The sequence below is a fragment of the Eurypyga helias genome, unplaced genomic scaffold, assembly GCF_000690775.1.
Source record: "Eurypyga helias isolate BGI_N326 unplaced genomic scaffold, ASM69077v1 scaffold9388, whole genome shotgun sequence".
Classification (NCBI taxonomy): domain Eukaryota; kingdom Metazoa; phylum Chordata; class Aves; order Eurypygiformes; family Eurypygidae; genus Eurypyga; species Eurypyga helias.
The window spans coordinates 78,852-92,133 of NW_010264927.1; the positions used below are offsets into that span (position 1 = coordinate 78,852).

The 13,282-nt window shown below is 43.8% G+C and overlaps 1 protein-coding gene across 1 annotated transcript in view; it reads right to left on the minus strand.

The window, feature by feature from the left end:
• The window catches only part of LOC104513251 (glutamate receptor ionotropic, NMDA 2B-like), a gene marked incomplete at its 3' end in the record, with an annotated part of 50,391 nt that extends 40,828 nt beyond the window's left edge, over positions 1 to 9,563 (minus strand). The window contains exon 1 of the mRNA XM_010156543.1: positions 9,133 to 9,563. Coding sequence (XP_010154845.1) covers positions 9,133 to 9,543 — 411 coding nt within the window. The remainder of the gene's footprint in view (positions 1 to 9,132) is intronic.
• Between the last annotated feature and the right edge of the window lie 3,719 nt (positions 9,564 to 13,282).

Consider the following 13,282-nt stretch of genomic DNA (forward strand, 5'->3'; position numbering starts at 1 on the left):
AAATCACGTATCTTCCTGTGCCATGTTTTCAGAGAGCTGTTTTATTTTCCAAATAAATGGTGAAATAAATCAATCAGCTTGAGGCATACACCTGGCATAGGAAACTTTGCTCAAACAGTCATCGTCTGGCAAAGTTACAGGAAACCCCCAAGAGGACCTTATAATGGGGAATGCTGGGCAAGCTTACAATAGACGTACTACCAGCTCTGCATACAATAAGCTCTCCTGCATGCCGCAGCTATTCAACCACCTCTAACGGGGGTTACAGCTTCTCCTCCTGGAGTCCAGATTTTCATATCAAGCATTGTATTTACTTCAGCTAGAAAAATCCATTAATTGCTCCCTAGCAATTAGGTAGCTTTTGCCTTTTGTAGAGCTCAAAGCACTTCACAAAACCACTGTTACAGTCGTCTTGCAAAGGGCAAATTACTGCAGACAGAAGTTGAGAAACTGTCTTAAAGTCGTGTTTCATGGCAGAGCTGCACTGGGGATTTGAGTCTAACCAGACCTGCTTGATTCTACCAGCACCTCCTCACTGTGTGTTCCTCCCTCTTTTCTTCTGCCTGCCTTTACTCTCCATGCCTTTTATTCCTTCCCCCCCTTCCTCTGAAATGTACATGTATTGTGATTATCAGGAACCTCAACAGATACACAGCCAGAAGCTGTTGCCAAAGCACAGAGAAAACTTGCCTGCACAGAGTCTTTAGGGTATTTTTTTTTTTCAGTCACTCAGAATTTAATTCAATCTTACTGTCCCCCCATAGCCACCCCAATCCTAGATTCAGGAAAAGTTTTCCTGTCTGTCTCTAATCTTGTTCATCCTCTTCCTCCTCCGCTCTAGCTGTAACACATTTTCGAGCGCTCAGTTCTGTCCTGCTTGAAAACAGCTGAAGCAATGTGGTTTCCACACTCTTCCCTAAGGAGACAGAGCACATCCTAATAAAACTCAGTGTCTGAATTTTTTCTTGATATACATATCATTTAATATTATGATTTAACATCATATCATTTAATATCTTTTCTCAACTTTATCCTGTCGCTCCTACTTCTACCTTGGCAGCTACACCAAGAATTATTTTCCTCTAATCTTAGTCTACCTCTATTCACTGTGTATATAAATCATACCCTGACTCATTGTTCTGCCAATCTGCGATACACACGTATAGCTCCGACAGTTTTTCTTCATGTATCAGATCCTGCAGACCCTTAACAGAGTCACAGACTACAATTATATAATTTTCTGCATCCTATTTTTTCCCAGCCTGTATATATGTAATTCCTTTAACTTCCTTCATAAGCCATCCCCTCCAAACTTGGTTAATGGGGCAAATAAAAGGCAAAGAGAATAAGAGATTCCCTGGAAAGAATTGTTTTTCTGTCCCGCGGTTACTGGGGAACGACACATGGATCTAAAGCAGCAGCATCGGGCAATTTCACACTCTGTGTTTTCAATTTCATTTTGAGGCCAGTTTAGGGTAGGGACAAATTTGAGTGTAATTAATTTAGATTTTCTGAGACAAGTAACCGCTTGGGGTTGTAATAAAGGACTGCCTGTTCCAGAATGAAGAAACTAATCTCCTTGTCCGGCTGGGGATGGCACAAATTGATTTAACACTTTTGTGCTGGGTTTTTTGTTTTGAAGAAAGGGATTATAATAATGATTATAAATAACTACGGGTCAGATCTCATCAAGCTCCCAGGTTTTCTTTAGGTAAGTGCTCACAGATTTAGAGATCTACCCAAACATCATCAGTGTGAAAGTAAGGGTCAGAGATCTAGCAGAAAAGAACTTTTTCACAAAAGCCCCATTACTTGCTACGTCCAAGCTAGATGGAAATCAACGTTTTCCTCACACATATTTCAATATTTCCATTTCCAGGCAGACAATAGCAACACTGCATTTAAACATCAGTAGGAAAGAGGTTAATTCAGCTTCTCTTTCTCTCAGATAGGTTGCAGCAGTTGCGTTCAGAGCTAGGCAAGGAAAGGTCTTCTGTCACTCGAAAGAAAACATCACTATAACAACAGAAGAAAACTAACACTCATTACTCCTGGAAGAAGAATTCTATGGCCCAAAATAAAACAGCTTATAAATAGCTACAAAAGGCTGAGGTAAAGGAATCAGACTTCAGTTTTGCTTGGCGCTTGTTGTCTGGGACTACTTCTGCTAAGGGAAGGCATCTGTGCCTCCACATAGGCAGCTTCTCCTCCGCCATCCTACTCCTGCCCAAAAGCACCCCAGGGCACCTTGGTCAGGGTGTGAGCCTCACCAGAGTCCATCCAGGCTTCCCCTTCCCCAACACTGTGACACTCAAGAAAAGATCCTGCATTCAGGCTTCAAGTGTCCAAGGGTCTGTATTTCCAAGGCTCAGGGCAGATATGAAGTGCATCCAGCAGAAGTTATTAGGGAAGGAAAAGTTATGGGAATATTTCAGGGAAAGTTATCTTTCCATAAGATTTTTTTTTTTTTAAAAAAGAAGATTTCTTTTTGACTTCTTTTTACCCCTCTTGTGATAGCCAAAAAAAACCCAAAACAAACAAACAAACAAAAAAAATCAATCCCCATGGGTTTTTTTTGACTCTTGAAAAAAAATACAGCCAAAAAAGTGAAGGCCTTGAAATGGAGTTCCTCTCAAGCAAATGGGAGATAAATTAGGGGAAAAAGTTAAAAATTTAAAAAGCAGGCTATTGTAATAGGATATTTAGTAAAAGAAAATATATTTCTTTGGAAAGTCTTTTTTTTTTTTCATTGAAATAATATTGACAAGAGCACTTGAGCTCTTGTTTAGAAAATGAGAGTTAACATTGAAGGATTTAATGGCCCTGGGGAGAGGTTAAAGCTCTTAAAAGTTCATTTCCAGGTTCCCTAATATCTGAGAGATTTAAAGTGCTGTAACTTATTTGTAAAGTAATAGAAATTGTTCTAGGGAACTTCTCAGATGTTAATTAAACTCCATAGAGTTAACTCCTATGTTCCTTTTCTTTATATGAAAAAATGTTATTTTGTATGGACAGATTAGACACAGATGTAAACACAAATTATGGCTCCACCTGGCCTGTTATTACATGTGTATACTCATGGGAAAATCAGCATTGGCGTACAATACTGCCTTTTATTCTTTACATCTCTGTGACCTAGCTTTTTTCTCCTTCCCCAACTTTTACAGCAGACTCGTAGTTTGAGGACACATGATATTTAGTTCATTATTTGTGAGCTACACACAGAGCTTTCATTTGGCAGCAAAAGGAAATAAAGTACCAAAAGCAATAGAAGTGTTTTAATCATGTCCTCAATAACATTATTAAAAGCTTGAAGGGAAACTGCTAGGTTCTAAATTTTCTTTTTTTAAAATCACACTCATCTTTGCTGATCACTAGATTAGTCTAAGAAACATTTAAATGATTACTATGACAAACGCAGTTCCAAAGAAAGGAAAATGCTTTGTGAAATTACAAGTACTGCATATAATTTTGTTTTGGAGGGAAAAAAAGGGAAAGAAATCCTCTAAGAACATTGAACTATACTCTTTCAATGTTTCCAGATCAAAGTGTGTCTTCCCCACCCACCTTCTAAGCAGCATTTTGTTTGGAATTCATTTCACTTCAGTTCATATAATCCATTCAAAGAGAACTTTTACTTTTGGGTGGTTTGTTTTTTTTTAACTGGATTTCCTTCACACAAGGGCTCTAAAAAAATCAGATGTCATCCCTAATGGAAATGAAACAAATTTACATCCAAAAAATGAGGTTTGCATTCCCCATGCATCTGTATTATTTAACCTTTGGAAACCTAAGAGTGAAAGTGCTTTCTTTTTAATTACAGATGTTCTGCTTTTAGCAGCACTGTCCCAGTGTCTTTGACTTTGTCCTGGTTTCAGCGTGTATCTAGGTGCTCAGCTTACCCAACTAGCTTTGGCTTTCCTGTACCTGCAGCACCATTTTTCTCCCCTGTGACCAGCAGCAAGCTTTCTTCCCTGGTGCTTTACACCTATTGTGCGAGCTGGGACTTGCTCCCCATCGAAATACCAAATACCATTGCTGCTGCAGCAACATGGGCCAGGCATGGAGTAACCTTCAGCAAAGGGAAGGAGACAACACGTCTTGGAAACCTTGACGGCAAACAAAACAAAAGAACCCAAAAAGAAAGGGGACACGGCTATGTGAAGTGGGGATGGAAAGGCAAAGGAGAAGTTTCAGCTTTGGTGTGAATGGGGAAAAAAGAGCAAGGTAGTGGAGAGAATAGCAGGAAAGTCAGTGCTATGCCATGCAAGAAAAGGAGAGAGAATCTGGCCTAGAAAGGATCACAGATTTTAGATTTCAGGTTAGTTTCATGCAGCTGTTATACAGATTTTATTACGGGCACAGCCCAATTTAATAGATCATTTTTTCTTACCATTTTATTTCCATCATTATGGCTACCTTGTGCAGGCAAGCCCTGCAGAAAATAGCAAGGGATGCAGAGACAGAGGAGAATGATTTTCAGCTGGGAAAACATAATCGTCCTCTTCTTCCAATATTTTTCCTGGGTGCTGCCTGTGCACCATTGTGTTACTATAAAGCTGCACAGGACAAGAAGCTTTGGCAAAATAACGTGACTGTGGAGAAATAGCAAGGGACAGTTCCACCAAAAATGATGGTCACCAGTTGTGCTATAAGAAAACCCAAGGCATTTTCTGCTCTTACCTTTTCTGCTTTCATTATCACCAAGTTGACTTTTTTTTTTTTTTAATAACAGAGAAAAAGTCTACCCTTACAAACCAGACCAGTCAGCAAAATAGTGTGGTCACTTTCTAGGCAAGAAGCTAAATCTTTTCCAACACAGTAACTGTCCTAAATCTGAACAACAATTCCCTCATCTCTTAAGATACCTATAAATGTACGCTGTTACTGGATTTTTCCTTTTTCCCATGACTGCTCCTTTACCTCCCTGTTCTGGGCAGAAGTAATAGCAGGTAATATTGAAAATATAATGAAGAGAAGCCCAGCCCAGATTTCCAGTCTCAGGTCTGCAAACACAAGATATCGGTTTGCCTGTTTATCTGAACTGAAGCTTGGTTTGCAGCCTTGAAGGTTTCCTTCCACCATCAGTCTCCTAACACAGAGCATCCTCTTCCATCAGCTATTTCCACACTGCGATAAGATTGAATTTCTGACTTCAGAACAACTGGGGAGAAAGGAGAAATTTTAAACACTGGAGTGGGAGCGGATATGCTCACCGGTCACGAGTGCATTGCAGTCCTCTGGACAATGCAAACTAATGCTTAAGATCACGCAACACAAAGCTATAAAAGGAAAGGTCAGTGCAGCAACTTCAGGGAAACTGAAGAGACCAGAGGGCTTCAACAAGCAAAGTTCTTGCATCACAAGAACCTAGCATTGGTGGTGGTGCACATTTGTCTCCCCTCCATCTCATCTGTTCCAGATTAAACACAGATCAGCAGTCATCAGTGCTATTCCCTTTCTCATCAGGCATCCAGGTGAGATGATGCTATTGTCCCTTTTCAGGGTTTCAGCACCAAAACAAGGACCAGGCACTTCCTTGGAGGGCCAAAACAGCGTGGACACCCTTCTACCCTGCCCCACAGCTGCAGGGCTTACTGCCCTGGGAAGAGCTAATGCAGGTGCTATTGGACCTCCTCAGCTGCCCCTCCCAGTCCACCCAGCCTTGACAAAACCACTGCTGCTGTTCCTGCTGTTTGGCATCACTGCTGGCACACTCGTCAGAGCCTAAAGGGACCGAACCAGCTAGGACAAGACTCTCCCTCGGCAAAGTGGTCTCTTCAGAGCTCGAGTGAGGCACATCATGTGTCTGTGCTTCACTGTTTTCCTGGAACTAAACCCAGATCGTGGTGCGTACACAGATCATCTGGTCATTTTCTCCCGATGCCAAATTAGGCAGAGATTAAATGTAACACTTTGTAACAGCTAAACAGGTGGGACTAGAGACATGAGCACAGAGGAGAGAAACCAAAAACATATGCAAATGACTGTATACTTATTTTCCAGAGGAAAAAGGCAAAATGCTGGAAAACAAGAAAATATAAATGTTACCTACAAAAATCTAATCAAATGCAGTATTAAAGAGCAGGACCCTAAACAACACAATCAGGGAATCCAGATGTTACACTTTCAGAAACATACCTCCACCTGCCATGTTACACCAAGGGTTCATGGCGTTTAACTTGAGGCATCACAAGCAAGACAGGGTACAGCCTTCTCCAGTAAGCAATGGGGAGACACAGGACTATCCCACCACAGCCCAGGGTGGGTGGGATGAATTGTCCTCAGGTGGCACCTCCCTCCCCACTGACTGTAAGGGTGCCTAGACCTCCCACTAGCAGGTAGCAAACCTCCAAATGCATGTTAATTGAGATGAAGGCAACCTATGGTGTACATCATTCAACATTTCTGTCGATATATACAGGAGAAGAGAAAATTCAGGCTTAAAATCCTCTTTTATCTTTGCCTGCCCTTTCGTGTCTCAATTTACCAGCTTCACAGTATATTGAAAGTCCCTTTTACACACGGACACAAATTTCCTCCCAGACACACCTATTAAACCCTCACTGAAGGTGAAACAGAACTTCACATGCTACTCGGGGGTAGGTGGTTGAACCGAGGAGGGGTTTTTTTGCATTTACCTTCAGCAAAAAGGGCCTTATCTGTCACACCAAGGCATTAGGGGTTTGTAGCGTTCTTTAGGTTTGCATTGGCACGACTGATCACAAACGCACAGGGAGCATAACGAAGCCGTAAGTGCAGGTCTGAACCTGTGAAGTGCTGAGCAAGTTCAATCACAGCTGACTGCTGTGGGCGTTGAGGGGATGCTGAAAGAAGCAATCCATGCTTGCAGGATCAAACCCCAGCCACACAGCTCGTCTGAAAAGAACATGACTAAGAGTCACTAAAAGCAAAGCCTCTGTCAAGGTCCTCTGTGGAAAATGGATTGTTTAAGGACTTACCATCTGACCTCAGTATTTTTAGTAGAATATCAATGTATTTACACTCTACCATGTTTTAATTCAATTCATCAAATAAATATTATCCATTAAAGATTACGCACCTGTGAATCAGAAGCTGTAAAGGTCAGTCTTTTTCAATTTATGTTTAAAAACAATCTTGCCTTTCCCTAAAACTGCAGATCTTTGTGTGTAACCTGCTTCTGCCTGCAAAACTACAAAAAAGGCGAGTTTGATAAAACAAGAGGTCTCCATTCATAAGGCTTCCACCTTTGAGCTCCCAGTGGGCTGCCTGTCCGCCAGAATGCTCTTTCGAAGCGAGCCAGTGGGGTACACAGGGCAGTCGCAGGAGATGCTGCCTTCCCAAGGAGAGACTAGAGACAGGTGGAAAGAAAAATGTTTGCGAAGTTCAATAGGCCAAATTCCTCTTTGAATTACAGCAGCCTAAATCTGATCTAATCCTGCCAAAGGCAATGGGGCTCTGCTGGATTTACACTGCGGGAATCTGAAATCAGAATTTGGCCTGCCACGTTCAAAGTCACAAGGACCTTTCCCCAGTGCTTAGGAGGTCTGGCATCAGTAACACTTACACTTGTTCAAAGAGAATATCAAATGCCACTGTGAGTGTGAAATGCACCAGCCCTGTTTTGCACAGACATCGATAACTGCAACGCAGCAGGCAGGAGAGCATTAAGATGCACTGTTGTTGCCTGACTGTCCTCCAAGACAGAAAAGCTTCATTGTGGGTGGAATGGGGCAGAATGGCTTTATCACATGTGCAACTATCCAAGTAGAGAGAGAAAAAAACCACCTGTGATTATTTTATTCAATGACTACTTCAGTTCAGAGGCTGATACGAGAAAATAACACTGCATATTAACTGTGTGTTATTTGGCAACTGAATGGTTGGTCAAAGAGTGAGAAAATAATTTGTGATTAATTTATTCCCACCTACTCATCCATGATAACCTGCACTGGATTATTTATTTACAAGGTAAATAAAACCAGGAAGTGCCTGAATTTCCCAACCCGCTAGATCTCTTTCTGACAAAAAGCTGCCACAGTAGCCAGCTTAATCCTCCCCCTTCATTCAATTAGACCAAATTTTGCCTAGTTAAATGTCTCAGATTCACTTAAGAGTGACCTGTAAAAGAAAAAGGATGTCAGCTTGTGTCCCTGTGATGCACAAAGTATGGTTAAGAGGGTCTTCTCAATAACAGGGTTAGTCCTGACACTGTCTGGCACCGAGCATGCAGGGAAAAGGGCAGCTCACTTCTCTCCAATACTCTCACTGGCCCATGGCAGCCCAAAGGCCACTATTAGCCACACCAACTGGTCAAATACACACTCAAGCATGAATTGCCGAGTCCCTGTTCTTCTCAGGAGAAGATTTCTATCAGGTCCAGCTGCACCCCATGGAGGCTCCCCTAAACTGATAGTTGTCAGGTGGCCCAAGAAGCTGCTCTCTCTGCACCTTGCCCTGTTCATAAGCAGCAGTGGGAAGGCTTGTTTGTGTAGTAATTCCCCGGAAGACAGCCTGGGAAACAGCAAAATATCAGTGATATGAAGGAATGAAGTAGTGCAGTGGAAACAAGGAGGACTTAGCTGAACTGGTTCAGACTGGTTAGTTGCTTCAGCTAATGCCTATTTAACTTCAAGAGCTAATGAAGACTTCTGAGAGAGGATGGCTTTATTAAAGATTCAATTATTTTCCAATTAAGACGTAAGAGCTGTATTAAATGTCCCTGAAAATACCACAATGTCCTCCAGCTGCATGCAGGAAAAACCCAAGCTAGCATCCTTGGCTCTTCTAAGGCAAAACAAAGGCAAAAATAAAATAAAAAAAAAACAAACAAAAAACCACACAATTGTCAGGGCCTCTTTACCCTTCCTAAGGAAGAACAAAAAGGGCTGATTCTTTTGCAGCTCTCTTCTACCTGTTCCTTTCCCTCCTCCATTTTTCTCTGTTGCAGATAATTCCACATGATTAATAGGCTCTTCTCAGTGGTGCTACACACAGTTAGCTCTTTTAATCTCTCTTTGAATCTGAGACTCTCTAATCCCCCAGCCCTTTGGCCCCATGAGACTACACCTGAGGATCACAGAATAAGATATTTCTTTCTGTTTTAAGTTTCGATCTGCAGATCTGCGATAGAGGGAAATTCAAATTTACCTTATCTGCCATGATCATAGAGGAGCCTCCATGGATGCCCAGGATGGGAGTGAGGGTCTGGGCAGAGATGAAGTCCAGGATCTGGGCAATGGCTTCCTGGTCTGTGTCATCAGCAAATACCACCCCTTGAATCTTCCGGTCTGACATGAGGTCACAGATGCGAGTGATGATGCTCTTGGGATCTGTCTCATTCATGGCCACCAGCTCCACCCGAGGCACCACTGAGAGGTGGTGGAAGTCATCTTTCTCGTGGGCATCTTTGATGGCCACTTCGTCTGAGGTCCCCACCAGGATGACCGCAATGCCAATGCTCGGGTGGCTTTTCTGGGCATGGGCCCCGCTCCCTGTTGTCGCGAGGACTGCCAGCACCAGCCAAAACCTTGGAGAGTAGCACTCCGCCCTGGGCCTCATCTTCAGCTCTTACACTCCCTGAGCAAAGAAGAAAAAAAAAAAGGAAAGGGGGAAAGTAAGAGAAAGGGAAGATGATTAATTGACAAGTCAGTCATGCACTCAGCCTTCAAGGAAAATCCATTGATATTCCTCAGCCACTAATCCTCCTCCCACCAGTCCTTGCCTGATGCCCAGCCCTCTGGCTACATTTGGGCCTCTGTTAAAGTCGAGGGGGTCAGACCAGTCCAGCCTCTACTTCAGAGTTTGGAGTCACTTCAGAGAACAGCTGTCAGCAGAAGATGGGATCATGTCATCTCTCAGGTCCCATGTCACTCTGAGACCCAAGTCAAAAGTGATGGAGAATTGTCCTTTGACAGCTGATCAACTGTCTTTGTGAAACTAATTGCTTATGTCAAGCCCATGTCTAAGTGCTCACCCTCAATACAAAGGAATTACTGGTGCTTGATATCAGTTTGGCCTTCTGCTGGAGACATATGCAAGGAGGCTGAAAGGACAAGACATATAAGGACTTCCTCTTACTTTGTCAACACAGCCCCTCCAGAATAAAGGGAGGACAAATGGGCAAGGCCATTGGATGTATATGTAGGTGTGTATCCATTGCATACAACCTTCCTACCACTGCTCCAGTCTGTGGTACAGGCAGCCATATGGCTTTCACCCATAAAAGGTTCAATTTATTTTTAAAAAGCCAGGAATACAAAATTTTCTAGTGGCCATGGCCAAACCTGGATCTGTGTCATGTGGGGAAGACATTCCCTCCAAGCCCATGTGAGAGCTATTTTTGCCCAGAAGCAGAAAGACCCACAGAGCTTACAGAGGTTCACTCTCAGCTACTACAGCCAGGGATGTTACACCAATCTTTTCTCCGAACATGTCCACTTTATTTTGTAATCATAACAGTAGAAATGGAAAAACCCGATGAGGTCATCTCTCCAGCCCCTGCCTGAGCAGGGCTGTTCCTTGGGGGATTGTTCCTCGCTCTTTCTTTATTCAGTCTTGGTTTAATAATAGTTCACATTTCCACAGCACTTTCCACCCTCAAGGCACTTTACAAACACCAAGGAATTAATCCTTGCAGCACCTATGCAGTGTAAATATCAGATCCCACCCCAGGTCTGGAGACAAAAACAGAGCAGCGTCCCTACCCCACCACCCCTGATCAGTGTGCCCACCCAGGGCCATGCTGCTGTCCCAAGGAGATTTCAGGCATTTCAAACTAAGGAACACTTTCCCTCAGCACAAAAGCTCCTGCTCAGGTGTTCATGCCCAAACTCTGTTCTTCAGCAGCCAGGCACACTTGGCATAAATACACCAACCCTGTGCTTCTTTGCACTACACCTCTGGTCTTGGGGGTCCAGGAACAGGACTGCTACACCTGCCTCTATCAAATTAACAGAAAGCCAGAGCAGGAGGGACAAGGCTGGCTAGACTTTGGGGAAGCTGGAAGTCCAGAAAACAGCCCTACCTGGCATCAGCCATCCATACGGAAAGGGTGCAAGGGGCTGCATCTTGCCCTGCCCAGGAGAACACGTAGGCTCAGCACCTGCTCCCTCATTGCCATGCTAAGCAAAGAACATGTATCCTGGATTGATATTACCGGATAAATAAGCAGATAATAAAATAGATAATAAATATGCACCGGAGGAACCAAATCCACTTAGGAGGCTGAAAGGGACTGCGGGTGTGAAGCGCCAATCGATTCTAAACTCTCTGACGGATCCGCTTTCTAAGAGATGCTCACAAGGAGAACCAAGAGACTTTGAGAGTTTGGCAAAATGAACAGCTAACTTCATTCCAGCAGGACTGTTATCCTCCAATTACGAGTCACTAAATTAGATTCCTTCACAGTGAAATGCAGTCCCCACTTCTGCAATGCTTTATTAACTTTAATGCACTCTGTGCGCTCTCTGTCTCTCACTCTCTTGCTCACTAACTTCAATGCTATATTTGTTCTCTTTAAAATATGTCTCCTGTGATCCCTCTGCATAGTCTCACACAGTATATTACGCTTGGTTAGGCAATGGCTAGCTGTGATGCCCAGGGAGCAGAGTGTAGGTTTTTCCCAGCCCCTCTCCCACCAGGAACACTTCACAGGGCGTTTCAACTCAGAGCACAAAGGGCAGTGATGCAGGAGCTGTGCAGGCGATTGTGGCAACTGCCTACATTCACACCCAAACACAGACTTCTCCCACCAGAAAAAAATGCCATCCAAAATACTCATTCCCTTCTCTTCACCTGCATCAAAGCCAGTAAAATCTCTAGCATCCAAGCAACAGAAAAGAGCCCAGATCCTGAAGAGCACGTAGGTGACAACCTGCTGAGTGTCCAGCTCACGGGATGTGCCCCCAGGGGACATGCTTTCCATTCAGCACAATCTGATGGGGTTTCTTGTACAGTGCCAGATCCCCCGGATTTGGTCAGATATGCTGGAGCAGCCTGGGCAAGGCAGAGGCTAACGTAAAGAGGAGGTTGTCAGTGCCTCTGAAGCTGACCTGGCATCTCCAATTTGGATCTTTCGCCATAAGTATTCTCCTGGTTCAGGCAGAGCAATGCTTATGTAGCCTGTGTCGTACTACCCAAGTCACTGGTCCCTCTGTCTCTTGCTCACACAGAAGACTTCTGTGGTGCTCACAGTGTGTTTCAGGTGCTCCGTGGGCAGTCTGCATGCCAGGGACCGGTCTCCTGAGAGAATTGCAGCTGCCATGTCCAGGCTGGGGTCCCTGGTAGGGTGGGACCCAGGAATGTGATAAAGCAGAGGAATACCAATACATCATGCCTGACCCAGGGCTGGCGGCACCCTGTTAGCTGAGAGGTGGCCTCTACCATTCAGCCCCAGCACACTCCCACAAGGCAGCAGCAGATTCACAGCACACAGATGGGCTGCTCAAAGACTGCAACAGGGCTGCTCATGGTGCCTGCAGTCCCTTCCCTGCGCTCCTTGGGGTGACTTCTGTTCACAAGCAGCAGCCACTATCCACACTTCTGCTCACATGCAAACCCTGCCTGTCAGAGAAAGGGACAGATGTCCCAGCACTAAGCCTACCTCTCCTTCCTCCTCTGGTCTGGCTCACTACAAGCCCCATTTGAAGGTGTGCTATTAGAGGAGAGGCATGGGTGAACCAGCACAGACTTGGGTGAACCCAGACCTATTGTGAAAGTGCTTCTGCATACACAGCAGCAAGTTTCATCCATTAATTTCTACGCTGTTCAAATGTAAAAATTTGAGGCACCCAACCACTGGAGGCAGCATGCAGACCTCCTCCTGAGCGATATTCTTTTTCTCAGTGAATATTTGCAAATACACATGGAGAAATTCACAAGCACTTGACAAGGCTGCAGTTGTAAAACAGGGCATTTGCCGGTAGCTGTTTCAAGTGACTTTAATATTTCTAGAGCCCAATTTCACCAGTCAAGAGTGATTTTTAAAAACTGTGACAGTATATTTTATTACAAAGTATTTTACACGAGCAGGGGTTTTTCCCTTTGGGGTGGTGTGGGGCAACATAGTATTTGGAGTATTTTCTGTGATTTTGCCACTCCAAAACAATTTAGCAAATCACAAACTCCAGTCTGGCAAGTTAAATCCTTTACACATCGCTCCACACTATTCTACTGTCCCTTACTCCCTGGAACATAATATATGGCAGAGCCATTAGACAAAGTGGTTTTACAGACATATCTATATTTAGGTATAAACATGCCTGTGAAACCATTATACCTCTATAATCTCATTTTACTT